Below are 14,166 nucleotides of genomic sequence, written 5' to 3' on the forward strand. Positions count from 1 at the left end.
GGCCGTGTCCTGAACAGAAATAGGAATTTGGCTCTCTCTCGTCAATGTTGGCTGATGAATGTGCACTTAAGTTCGATCTTGCAAACTTCCCACGACGTTAAGGAAAATTTGTGGTCCTCAAACCAGTGCCTGGCGGTTTCTTTCACGCGAAGTATAGGTCATGCAGGAGCTGGTTGTTTGTCCATCCACTGTGGCAAGCGACACAGTCATGTTGTTCAATCCAGCCCTCGACGTCTTCATACACCTTGCATGAAATGGCGTCGGAGTGTGAGGTGCTACGGGCATGAAAATAATGGTGGGAGCGGACACAGTTTGCTGCTACAGGTTTGCCATTTTTGGCTTAGTCAGCTTCAGTTTTTCTGGCATAAGAAAGATTTCCGGTGGTTCTTGCTGGTAGCAGCGACTGGCTCAGATTTCAGGTTTTTCGTGGTGTATTTCCGAGGTTCGCCCTTGTGGTACTCGCTCGTCTTGCGGTTTTCTGCCGCGCTCGGGTTAGCACTTTGTTCGCGGCTCGCCGGGGGTTAGAGACGTGGGATAGTCCGCCACCCGTGTCCCGTCGGGAAACTCGGCTGACGAGCCGCCAGGGTGCACACAGTGTGAAGGGCTATGCATGAAGTATCCAGCAGCTTAACCAGAACATACGATGACAGCTGAGCATGGCCTGGAACTTTCCAGAATAGTAAATATTGATAGAAGGTGTGACTGGAGCAAGCATCCGTGACAATATAACAAAACTGACAGACGAGGGTCTATCCTGACCACTAAAGAAGCAGCATTGCTTTAGTGGCATTCTGTCCGAATAAATCCTCCTTCGGGGTTTGGCGACTGCCGTGGACGAACTGAACTGAAATTAATGTGGAACCACTTTCCTGGTAATGAGCCGCTGCAGACTGTCGTCGCAAAGCGGCGTGAACGGGTGGACTGGGTAGGTAAAACGCGCGATGAAATATCCATACAGCTTGCAATTCACGTACTGAGTGTTGATGAAACTTGTGTCGACGAAACGTGCTACATACTAGCGGAATCAATACCAACTACAACACCTGTGCTCCGTGAAAGAGCACGTATACGCCAGAACAATTTAGGAAGCAGCACAGCATCACCTAAAGCACGGCACAGGAACTACCAGCTTTGGAGGCAGCTCTTCGGTGCGCCGCACAACCAAAGTGAGCCTTCGGTCATTTGAACGAAGCGGCACCACGATTGCACACTGCCAAGCACGACTCACGCAATTTCCGTCGCTAAACTGTGTATCCAGATACATTGCACACGCTTCACTGCAGACCTCGATGATTCCGATGGGCAATGAGAGCACAAAAACGTCGCTTTAAAATTTACTTGCGGTATCCGAATCAATCCGAGGTCCGGACAAGGTAGGGCCGATTGTCTCTTTCGTGGCAATATCCCCGTCGGTCACCAGCGAAATTCACACCGTTCCTCCTTATTTTCACGTTATACCTACGTCAGACACCATGCTGAACTCTGAAATTTCTCTCGACGGGCCTCTCATGACGGCTTCCGCGTCTGAAACCAACTCGTCGACACGAACGACGACGAACAAAGCATCCGACAAGCTCCGGCCCAGCTGGGACCAGCCGCTGCATGGGCGCTGCCACCTTTCCTGTGACGTCACGTATTTGGTTTGGTCACGTGACGAGTGGTCAAATTTGCGTACAATGGCAGCCGTCTTATGGGGGTCACTTTCGAGTGCAGACCGGAACCCCGGTTTATCGCTCTAAGCCCCTCTAGCTCGATGCTGTGCATACGTACACAACTCAGTGACTCCGCATTTTTCACCCGGGTGATAAGCGATGCAAAGGTCTTATAGAGCTTTCCAGCGCTTGCCACCCGGGCGAGAAGTGTCGAGTCACTGGGCCCTGGACGCTTGCAAGGCGTCCCGTATTTCCTGGCAGTGAGCTACGCTCGGATCGCGATCCACGATCCACAGCCCAGCAGGCAAAGATGAGTGTTGCTGATGTCCGCCTTTCCCTATCAAACAAGAGCAATGTATTTATAACTCAGCGTGCTGACGAAAAACTCTCCTGAACTAAAAGTCATTGTCGTTTTTCAATACTCGCTGAATAGTGAAGGTTTTTCGTTACCGTAATGGTCTTGTTAATACAGACCCCGTTAATATATCTACTCCGCTATTTGGAATACACTTTTGGAGGCCAGCTTGGTAAGTACACGCATTTTTTGTCTCTTTACTATAAACGACTCGCATCATAGACGCGCTTTTTTTTTTTTGTGGAAACAGAAGTGTCCGTATAAACAAGACATCACTGTATATCGATTGTATGTATAAGTGCGCATTATGTACTCTTTCTAACATGAGAGACTTTTAGCAAACCGTTACTGTATTCCGCGTACTGCTCTACTGGAGCCCTTGAAGCATGCCTTTTTAAAGGGATACTGAACCGACATTTGGAGCTCACAAAACAGGGCTGGAGCGATAAGCAGGACGCTGCAAAACCCAAAGACATCACTCATACAGCGATATCTCTAACAGAGGACCATATTTTTGGAAAAATGCGCGATCGAACACGGCCGATGAGGCCGGCGAGACGTGTGACGTCGCGGCTCTCATTCCCTCTCCTCTTCGCTTCGTCCCCTCGAGCTAGTGAACCGAAGCGAGGAGAAGAGAAGCAAGGGGCCGCTTCCCTTCATTCTCAACTGATACAGGAGGATCAAAACGTCATAGACCTCGCTCGATCGCGTTTTTCTTTTCAGAAAATATGGCCATCCGTCTGAGATATCGATGTATGAGTGATGTTTCGGAGTTTGTAGAGCCCCGTTCAACGCTTCTGCGGCCTTATTTTGCGAAATCCAAATTTCGGTTCAGCATCCCTTTGAGCACTCGTCCCACGAGCTTCAAAAGCTCCTACTGTGCGGTACGCGGAACACGGTAACGGTTTGCTAAAATTCCCTATTGTTCAAAAACCATAAATGGTTTGTTGTCTGAAGATATCAGTTTCTGTGCGCTTACCAGGTAGGGATGCTGAAGCGCGTTTGGCAGGTGCGAAGCCACCAGTCGCACATCAGGGGGCAACAGCAGTCCATGTTGAGCGTGCACTGAATAAAGGACACATCTGCTCGATAAACGTTAAATTAGCCAACGCTTTGACTAGAACGTGAACGTTATTATGGGTAAATACTCACAAGGAAATAAAAACGAGACTGTATAAATCTTTTTTTAGGCATTAATAAATTACACAACGAATGCTGTTTTTTTTAAACGCCTGATCGTGCTACCGGTAACACCCAGTGTCACATAGCAGGCTAATTAGAATATTGAAGAGCGCTCGTCTTTGCATGAGATATCCATAGTGTTTCAAAGACCAAATCCAATGGCCGCTGACACAATATAACCGTTCTCATAGTAAAGGCAATAAAATAATTTAAAATACAAGATATCAAAACAAAAATCGCATTTTTCGCCCAAAATGAGCGAAGAAACTAAAGCGAAAGTTGTAGCACGGTAGCACACTGCGATTAAAGTGGTGCCCTTGCGTACCTGAGGACGGAGGTGCGACGTTGTTAATTCTTATAGCCGTCGTGGTTAACGTGATGGATGCCACTAACGACCGCCACATCCGCGAAGTGGGTAAGCGCGGTAGAAGTTTCTAAAACATTCCAAAGTTACGCGTAGCAACTGGATATTGCCAGAGTGTGATTTCGCGTAACGCGAGTAATGTTTGAAAACAAGTCTTTCAAGCAGACGACACGGAAGACTCTCCGTCGCGTCGAGGCCGACGGGAAAAACCCGACTTCCCTGTCCTGGCGCCAAGAGCGGAGAGAAGGCTTTTCCCGTAGCGGCGACAACACCCTACAAGGTCGAAATCTATGGAGAGTGTCGCCCATAAAGCTACCGCTTTAAAAGCGGTGGAATACAATCAAAATGCTTCTCCATTTAAACGCATTTGCTACTTGACACCAAATCTTGATAGCCGCTCACCTGTCTCAAAATTGGCCCAGCCCGTAACCCAAGTAACAAGTCGCCAAATAATTTTCCGTTTTCAACTCCTCAGAGTTGAAAGCCGGACATAAAGGGGAAAGGTAGGTTGGAGGGAAAGGAGAAAGGGGGACGAAGGCGGGCGTAACGTAAAGCGAGGCAGAAAAGAAAGGCTCTGCTACTATTCAGTTCGCCTTAAAAACGCACACTTTTCTGGGGCTTTCCGTTGTGTAGTCGAGTACACAAGCAGGTTTCTTACCCTTTCTGCAAAACTTAAGCATGCCAAATATAGTAGTGTAGAAAAGTGCCCCGAACACTTCTCTGTGCGAACTCAACTTGTTGGCAACTGGAGTAACAGAAAAAACTAAAAAGTTTATTCTATTGGAGATAGAATTTGTATACTGTTTCTTAGAATATACTGTCACGAGTAATCATTTTTAATGCATGGGCATTAGAACGCTCGTTTTGACGAAAACTTGGCGGTGTTTTTCAGTTTGTCAGCCCAGTAAGAGAGGGAGAAAGTGAGGGAAAGGGTGACGCGCGCGAGGCTCCCATTGGTCCAAAGCGACGACGTCAACACGTGTCACCGTCTCCCTCTCTCCCCGGTGCTGACAAACTGACCGACACCGCCAGGTTTGCGTCAAAACGAGCGTTTTTGTTTTCGTTGAAAGGAGCGTCGCACAGCCGGAGCAGAGCCAGAGAGTGGGAGGTACCGCGGCGCGGTGGAATGCGGGCGTGCTCAGTTGCACAACAAATGTCGCCGGATGTTCTTCGCTCTCGGTTTCCGTAGTAGCGGTGTGCAGGCTGCGATGTGTATCTGTGGTTAAAACGATGGATGCGGTTCCCTCCACGAGTGATATGATTACGGTTCCTTCCACGAGTGGTATGGATGTGGTTCTTTCCACGAGTGATATGGATGACTGAATCCAAGGACGTCGACCTACTCTGACAGCTACAGTACAAAAAAGGGGTGGATAAAAAAGTGAAAGCCGTTTACAACTCCCTGTAACGCAGAGCGCAGCTCTTGAGGAGGAGTAGGGAAGGGTACTGAGGGGGGGGGGGGGGTCACGTGACCTCGGCGGGGGGGGGGGGGGGGGGTCACGTAACCTTGGGGGAAGGGGGTCACGTGACCTCAGGGAGGGGTCATGTGACCCCCCCCCTCCCCGAGGTCACCGAAGGTACCCCAGGTCCTCCCGAGGTCCTCGGGAAGGGGGGGGGGGGGGGGGTCGCGGTTACGCCGACGGCGACGCCGACGCCGCTCAAGCCGGAAACGGGCGCCTAAGGGCTGCGCTCTAAAATTAAAGAAAGATCCATTTGTGGATTTTTAGGGAATGTGCTAGCAGAAACCTTGGGAAATGTCGCACACGTCCCCGTTTGGGAAACGCTAACACCGACCCCGTAACGAGGCCAAAAGAAGGCAGCAAAATATAGAGGAAGCGATAAAAAACAAGAAAGCCAAGAGAGAAAGTCAAAACAGAAAAGTGAAGGTGTCAGCGTTAGCGTTTTTCAAAGGGGGGACTTCTATGGCGTTTCCCAAGGAGGGCCATTTATGCTAACGCATTCCCTAAGAATCCACCAATGGATCTTCCTTTAATTTTTTTTTTCCACTTGCCTGGTACTGATTTCGCAAACAAGTTACCACAAAAACGGGAATTTTGCTATATTCTTTCAGACAAAATGACGAGATGGTAAAAAGGAATCACAAAACGGGACTGTCCTGGCCAGAACAAAACGTCTGGTCACGCTAATTAGAAGGCCACTTAACACTATCACGCTCATTCATTTCGGACGACAAGGCACAAATACTTACCTCCACACCGTGTGTCTTGCACATGTTGGACTCATCATCCTCTGTGCAACAGTTGATCATTGGCAGAGTCAATATCAGAATACATGTGGTGAAAATCTGTGAATATTAAAGTAGCACTGATAAATTGTATGACATCATCTAGCGCAAAAGTGTACAAGCTTGCTCCTGCGAATACCGGCTCGCGGTCATTTAGCGTCACTATAAGGGTTCTATACACGCACGCATATGACTACCTCGCCGCTATTAGTCAGTGATTGAAAGTCCGGCAGACATTGCTGGTACAGAGCTGACATCGCACTATTAGTAATACAGCGCTGATATGTATACGTCGCTGCATCACTACAGAGGTAGGTTCAAGTCAGCACTGCATTAGAGCAGTTCTATAGCGTTTATTCAGTGCCGCAATGTGTATGTCTACCAACCTTTATGTTGTCAGAATCTAAATTAATTTACCAGATCGATGTCTAATATTGTACATTATTTGGATATCTTCGTTGCGCCTTAATCTCATAACTGTTTTTGGTATCAATTTTGATTTTGCTTCTATTTTGTGTTCAAGTCAAGCGCGACTGTGGGGTCCATGGGTGAAAGTTCTGAAAATATGACTAAGGCCCGTTCACATATACACTGCAGGCCTAAATCATCATTAGAAAAAGCGCCTATGCAACACTGAAGTGAACGTATACCCTGGCGCAGCGCTGTCTCAGCGTTGTATCTCGCGCATAGCCAGAAGTTTGGGCTGAATCAGCAAGGACCGCTCTATTTCCAGCGCTGACTAATATGGCCGAGGTAGCGCTGTGGTGTAGGGTGCGCGGGGTATTTGAGGACACAACTCCAGGGTGCATAGCTTCTCATACTTACACTACATCTGTCTATACTCTAGTGGCTTGATTTCGCATTCGAGTGCATCCATATCATGTCTATAGTGTATCAATTTTAAAAAGGCAGCGGCCTGACACAAGCAATGGGAAAGTATGCCATCCTGCTTGGCTTGATAGCCGACCACAGCGATTTGGATACAGCCACATTCTTGAATGTATCAAGGTCCTTCGTTTTCAAGGTCAGACAACAACTTTCGGATCCTGACAAGAACGTGGCATACGTTGCCAAGAAATGTATATATATATATATATATGTATACATACATATATTTTTTAGCGGTTAGACGTTGTCAGGACAGCTGAGTTTGTCCAGCAGGTGCAGGACATTTTGAACAACGAACCCAGCAAGTCAATGAGGGTCATTGCCAAACAACTCCAGGTGGCAGGTTTCACTATCAGGCTTGTGGTGCATGATGACCTTAGATTCCAGTTGCACGTAAAAAAAAATGGTCCGAAATCTTTGCTGCCGCCACGCTGATTCTCGAAGAGACGCGTTTGCATTTCGCGCAACGGTTATATATAGAGCGCATGGCAAATACAGCCTCTCAGCGCTTTTCCGCGGGCTGAACACTCCTGAAACCCTCTTCTCCCTGGTTCAAGCAGATCAGGTCACTCCGCGTGTGCATGAAGGACGAGCGCGCGATGCGCGGAAAATGACAGAGCCATTTCATTGTTGTGCATACATGGTGTGCACACAGAGGCGACGACATCGTGCGCTTAAGGCGCGGTTATACGGTTACTGCGCGTCAAGAACGGCATGGCAGGCTGAAGATCAGAACCACAGCCCGAGTGCGGCCGCAGGCCTTTAAAGCCGGCGGCAGGAGCTTCCAAAGCGCGCACCCATACCCCGGCGGCTCATTTCGAGAGGCTAGGTGATATATGACGCATAGCAACGGCGTCCGCACAAGATTGGCTGGTTATAGAGAGCGACTGCGTGACGTAAGGCCTAGCAACCGAGGTGCAGTGGGGGACAGCGAGGCTAGCGTCCTTCGGCCACCGGCGGGATGCCGCGAAGCGGCGTGTACAGGTGAACCAAGGTGGGTTAATATTTTTAAATGAGCCATCCACAGAATGTCGTGAGAGGGGGGGGGGGGGGGGGGGGTTAACACGCGCCTCAATGATACACCCGCCGTCCCCCACTGCGCGGCGCCGAAATTGGCGAAGGGGAACATCTCCGGCGATATTCGGTTACTAGGTGTTACCTCACGCCATTGCCATGCGACCTATCGCTTAACCTCTCAAAACATGCACCCGGCGGCCATCTATCGGCGCTTGCGAAAGGTATTTCTTATCCAGTTTCTTAGCCAGACAAAGGAGTTTCCTAGCCACTCGAGGGAACTGGTTGTCGCTAGGCAAATCGTTTGACGAACACACGTCACTATCCCAGCTGTGGAATATTTTCAATGCTATGTTCGGCAAAACATGCAACAAACAAACAGTACCAAACATGGCCCTCGGTCGTGACCTAACTATAGAGCGACACGCGGGACCGCCCTGTTTTCCAACACGGCCGGAAGGCCGCGCATGCGCAGAGGCTATGTGAGCAGAAGCGGCCAGGCTTTCCGTGTTTTCGCCATTGCGTTCTATGGCGTGCGCTCGTTGTTGGCGTAGTGGAGATGCTCCGAGCTCTATTTGTGGGTCGTATTTCCCACAAAGGTATATGGCGTACGTTATGCCCCACTATTTAAGCTCGCTACCCGAGCCTGAACGACATCGGTATCGAGACAAACTGTGCGTGGGCGATGATCTGTACGCCGTATACAAGGCCGGCTGGAGTTCCGACGCGAAGTTGCTGCCACCGACGTCGACGGTTCACGTCGTCGTTTATTTAGCTTTTTCGCCAAGCCAGTTGACGGCCGACACGGCGCAGGCGTACAAGTCTCTCGAGCATGCCTAAGATTGCTTTGAGACGATTTCTGCACTTCTGGCGGAAACAGCAGACCCGCCAGAAGCGGACCCGCTGCTGAAGTGTAAATACACTTCAGAAGTGGGTTTGCTGAAGTGTATTCAATTATTAATTGATTAAATACACACAGCGTCTTCAAGTTAAGATATGATATTTTTCCTACCCTCACGACCGCAAGGCATGCAAAGCGGTAACGCGCTCTGCCCGTTCTGCAGTATTATCGGTAGCGTCTTACAAGTAACAACGTTACCGGTAACGCGTTACTTTTTTCAGTAACGTAGTAACGCACTCGTTACTTTTTCAGTAACGTAGTAACGCACTCGTTACTTTTTCAGTAACGTATTAAAGTACTTGTTACTTTTTTGAAAAGAGTAACGGGTAACGTACTTACGTTACTTACTTCGACTAACGTGGAACGTACACACTTAACTTTTTTACACCCTTTAAGGGTGCTACAGCACCCTTTAGGGGTGCTGCAGGGGGTTTGCACCCTTCACTTAGCCGTCTAGCACCCTATTTCTTGCAGGGTTAGCACCCCTCACGACGAGCGCGAGGGTGCTTTTGCGCGAGCACCCTTCCGATTCATTGTGAGGGGTGCTGAGAGCTGGAAGGGTGTTGGAACGGTGCTCAGTTATTGGGTCAAGGGTGTTCTTTATTTTTAACAGCATAATTTAGAAAAAAAAAAGAAAGCGATAGATATTTGTATGTCGTCTTCAGTTTATATAACTAGGCTCAGCGTACATTAAATGAGTTGATGAACCACAGTATATTTTTTTATTCATTTTATTTTTATTTATGGCTAATCAACCAAAATCTGTATACTCCGAAAATCCGATCGGCATCTATTTCAAATTACGACCAGCAAAAATAAAGCTCAATCAATCAATCAACCAATCAACTAGTATTTACTGCAGAGTTAAGGAAGAATCACTGGATTTCACGCTGGCATAGTTCAATAATAACAATAAAAATAAAATCATTTATTGTTTTTTGCAGTGCCCAGGGATATTCAATAGACCGATCCCACAGCTAGTTTGAGTACGCCACCGCTGCCGACATGCATCGTGGGAGCTGTAGTCTTTCTGCACACGCGACAACCCTGCTATAGGTCTGCGCGAGCAGAGCACGAGGCGGCATGAGCTATCTCGTGAATTGGCGTCTGCCTCCTACAAACTACTGCTATGGCGGCGTCACGCATGCGTGGAACGCTTGGTGAGATCGGTCTATTGTCCTTCTTGCTAGCGTAGTTCAATAGAATGCATAAACAGATATGCTTGCGCGCGCGCACACACACATACACGCGCGCACGCGCGTACGCAAGCATGTACACGCGCAAACGCACGCAGACGCAGACGCACGCACAAACAACCACGCGGACGTATCCACACGCGCACACGAGCACGGGAGCATGCACGCACACACGCACGCACGCACGGAAATGAATACGACGAACGAAACGTGCTTGAGCTATAGTTTCGGTTTCGTGTTTAAAAAGAAAACCTAAAACTTAGATAAAACCTAAGATAGGCTAAATTTTTGTTAACTTTCTGCAACATTATAGTGACACTATTAATAGTAATATAATACTTATTTGCTTAGTTTTGTTTTCAAAAAAAAAAAATAAAGAAGATCTTTTTGAAGACTGCGCAAGGCCCATCGCTATTGCACTCAGCTACCGTTGGCAGCCGTTGGAAGTTAGGCAGGCTTCGAGGATCGCTTCCTTTTTACGTTTTAGCCGATATTTTAGATATCTTCCTTAAGAATAACGTGTTCAAGCGTAGCAAGGGATGACTGAGAGCTGGGAGACGCTGCGTCTTACCAACGCAAGTTGCGGACAGTCCATCAACACTGCTGCAAACGCCGGTGAGCACTTCTGTTTTTGCGAACTGCGTCGCTGTTTTGAAACTTTGTCGTGTACCATGTGCTTGCTAAGCTATGCTTGATTCTAACGATGCTTCTGGTCGGTGTTATTTCGTTAATTAAAAAGAGCGTACGTTGTTCAAAACCTATGGCTTGCTCCGCAGGGTGAGAAAGATTCGTGTGCGGCGGAGCCGAGAGGCTGTTCTGGGCGCCGTTCTGCGACGTTCGTCCGATGACGCATTTTGCGGAGCGTTCAAGTGCAGTCTGACGGCAGTTCAAGCAATCACAGGTCATGCTAGTTCTGCCGTGTGGTCTCAACAGCCGCTCGCCACCGATTCGTTTCGTAAAGCGGGAGCGAGAAAAAACGTTACAAGAGCGAGCAGCATGATTTCTTGCCTATGCCTGTGCCGCAGAGACGCGCTGTCTCTTCGCGTATGCCGAAGCGGCACGCTTTCGAAGTTTACGATTGTGCGATGTAAATAAAGTGAGTTTGGACGTCGCGTTTTTACGGGGCAGCGAAAGCCGCTACAAAAAGCAAAAGTATGAAAAAATGCGAAAAGGTCCTGAATATTCGATGGTGTTGAAAGACTACCAACGTACCGACTCGCCCAGTTATTCTTTCTGTAAAAAAATGATAGCCAATAGTAATAAATGAAATAAATACCAACTTCTAATTGGTTATAAACCATGTGTAATTCATGCAGTACAGTCTTCCCTGCTCTGTTGCTTTCATGATATCAGGTAATGTGTAAATGTATAGGATAGTTCACAGGAACAATTTATGTCCGACCCATTATATTGTATGTTTTCTCTAAATGCTTGAAGTTATATAAAAAATGCTCATCGTAAATTAAGCCGCACCACTGAATGTACAATAGCTTGTGACTTTTATGTATGTTCCGAGCGAAAGAAAAAGATGCATTCAAAAAGGGCTAATTATTTTGTTTCCTCTGTATTAAAGCTTTTTTTCAGGTACACTCAAAACGTGGGTGTCTACGTCTAAAAGAGTGGAATTGACATTTCCCGCAGGCCTGACTCAGTTTGGCTGGCAGCTTGCAACCTATGGGAACCTGGAGAACTGCACCACAAGGGTGAGAGTGACGCCCACCCTGCACTTCCTCTACGATGGCACCATAAGGAAGAGGGAGCTGCCCCCAAAGTGAATGCAATGGCAGGTGGGTCGTTACAGTGAACCCCCATACAGATGATACCAAACAGAAAATCATTAAAAATGAATTATTATTAGAAACAAAGAATGGGAGTCGCACAGACAAGGAGGAGGTATTCCGATCGCAGCACACGGCATACCCTTCTCTGTGTGCTGCGATCGGAATACTGGCGCCAGGAAAGATATTTCAGAGACTGCCTGCGAGTAGCCTGTGCTTCCAGTACTGGCAATGATGGACAAAAACGAAGATACTTCCGTAGGATGAGCAAGTCAGCGGGAGATGCTACGGAGTTCCTCTGGCAAAGCATTAGACCCCATCTACCAACCAAGAAAGACAAGGTTCCCTCCCAGGCGGGCAAGTTCACAATCCTAGGTGATATAACGATTCCACCGGATGTTGGCAAGCGGTTGGAGGTAGGCCCTAAGTTTTGCTACGAGCCAGTCTTGAGCCCACCGGAGTTGGTCACACTAGCCAAGAAAGTAGCATACCGGACAGTAGAGGAGGACCGACCAAGGTGCATCTCTGAGTGCGTGGATAACCTTCAGCTTCCGCAAAAAAGAGGACCAGTGGGACCGTTTAGGCCCTTGGTAGAATACATGGTCACTAATGGACTACGCGTCCTGTTATCTGACAAGGAAGGACATTTTGTAGTGTTGCCAGATGGCCAGTACAACGAAAAGGCCAGGGCAGCTATTGAGAAAAATTTTAGACCGGTGCAAGTCGCCCTGAAGAAAACCAGAGATAAAGCAAAAAATCTGTGTGAGCGGCTAGCGTTAACCCAGTTAGCCGCAAGAGTTGGGAAAGCAGAGCGCTTACACCTCGAGGTCTTCTTCAGCGTAAAAACACATAAAGAGGCCTGTCCATTTAGAGCCATTGTCACAGAAAAGGGATCGTGGCAAAAGCAAGTTGCTTTCTATCTTCAAAAACAACTGTCCGCCCTAAGCATTAGAGACCCCTTCAGGGTTGCCAACTCTGAGGAGATAGTGGAATATCTCCGATTAGGGGGTCCTGAGAAGAGAACCGCTTTCAGCATTGACGTGGAGAATCTTTTTTACTCCTTGCCACACGACCAGCTACTGACCTCGGTGAAGGATTGTATAGAAGCTAATGGAGAGCTCGCTTTCCGAAGTTCCAGCGGAGTACCCATTGAGAGCTTTATGGAGCTTCTACAGTTCTACCTGAATTCTATGATAGTTGGGTGGCGGGATGGGTGCTATCTGCAGAAGTCAGGAGTCTGTATCGGTTCCTGCGTTGCCCCAGTCCTTAGTGACATCTACTTGGGAGCAGTGGACTGTGTGATAGAAAGTGCGCTTGAAGGCAAAAATGTGAACAAGGTCGCCAGGTATGTTGACGACTTCCTGGTAATTCTTCAAGATGACGAACGTATGAACATACAAGTAGCAGACATTATGGAGACCTTTGCTGAGTACGGAGGCGGCCTTAAGTTTACATTTGAGGTGCCCAAAGAAAACATACTTCAGTACCTGGATCTTTCACTCCACCTGGGGGACACCCATGTTTGTTGGTCGTACAGCCCACGTTCCAAGAAAGCCATTCTAGACTACGGCTCGGCGCACTCAAAAATCATCAAGAGGGGCATAGCTCTAACGTGTCTGGGCTCGGCACTAAGGAAGTCTTGTCGTCATACTATGTCAGCCAGCTTCACCACGCAAGTAGAGAGGCTAACAAAAGCCGGCTATTCGTCAGCCCTACTGGCGGATGTGGCAAACGCTCTGGTCAAGAAGGCAAAAGGCTTCCAGTCCAACAAGACCAGTGTCAAGCAAACAAGGCCAGTTGTAATACCGTACCTTCACAGGATGTCCCATAATTTAAAGAACGTCGCAAGCCGCTATGGGGTCAGAGTAGTTTTTTCAGCACCACAAAAAATGAGCCAAATTTGCAATAGAGTGAATGCGCATGCTGAGGGTACCACAAAACCCACGTGCACCAAGAAGCATGCAAACGAATTCCTACCATGCGCTTCGGGCGTCGTGTATAAGATACCTCTTTCGTGTGGCAAGAGCTACATAGGCCAAACGGGCAGATGCCTCAATGACCGCCTCCGGGAGCATGATTACTCCTTGAAGGCTACAGTGGGCGGAAATCTTCCTCTCCATTGCAGGGAATGCACATGCAGACCATTATTCCGTGAGACCAACATCCTGGGGAAGAACAAAGACAAATTGACCCGCGAGGTATTGGAGGCCTTCTACATCCTTCGCGAGGACAGGAACTGTATCAGCGTTGAATCCGTTACGCTAACAAACAAGGAAAGGAAATTCCTTGAACAAACAATGAAGGGCCCGCACGAGCCTGAATGAACTAGCCGCTATCATTCACGGGGCTGTGGCAGGTGCACGAGTCCGCGGCGGATTATTTAGGTGTTTTCTTTCTCTCCCCTTTTTATTAGTAAACGTAGTTGTGAGTAGCGCTCTTTTCTGTCTTGTCCTTCTTCTTCCTACCTTGTGCGCTAAATACCTCAATATGTTAGACTACCAACTAGCCCAAATGTCAACTTTACTGCCTGATATCGGCTAGAGCCAAGAGTCTTCGCTAGTGCGCTTTAGACGCTTACAAGAAGTGTGCTT

The 14,166-nt window shown here is 48.1% G+C and overlaps 2 protein-coding genes across 2 annotated transcripts in view; one reads left to right on the top strand and one right to left on the bottom strand.

The window, feature by feature from the left end:
- LOC121045675 (CUB domain-containing protein 2) overlaps window positions 1-5,786 on the bottom strand; it is a 90,771-nt gene extending 84,985 nt beyond the window's left edge. The window contains exon 1 of the mRNA XM_040498771.2: window positions 5,763-5,786. Coding sequence (XP_040354705.1) covers window positions 5,763-5,786 — 24 coding nt within the window. The remainder of the gene's footprint in view (window positions 1-5,762) is intronic.
- Window positions 5,787-11,838: 6,052 nt separating this feature from the next.
- On the top strand, window positions 11,839-13,872 carry LOC115318693 (the record flags this gene model as incomplete). Its single annotated transcript, XM_040223257.1, has 1 exon — window positions 11,839-13,872. A coding segment is annotated over exon 1 (2,034 nt), but the record flags the coding sequence as incomplete, so codon positions are not given.
- Window positions 13,873-14,166: the final 294 nt, after the last annotated feature.

This window comes from Ixodes scapularis, unplaced genomic scaffold (genome assembly GCF_016920785.2).
Source record: "Ixodes scapularis isolate PalLabHiFi unplaced genomic scaffold, ASM1692078v2 PGA_scaffold7__128_contigs__length_106722199, whole genome shotgun sequence".
NCBI lineage: Eukaryota > Metazoa > Arthropoda > Arachnida > Ixodida > Ixodidae > Ixodes > Ixodes scapularis.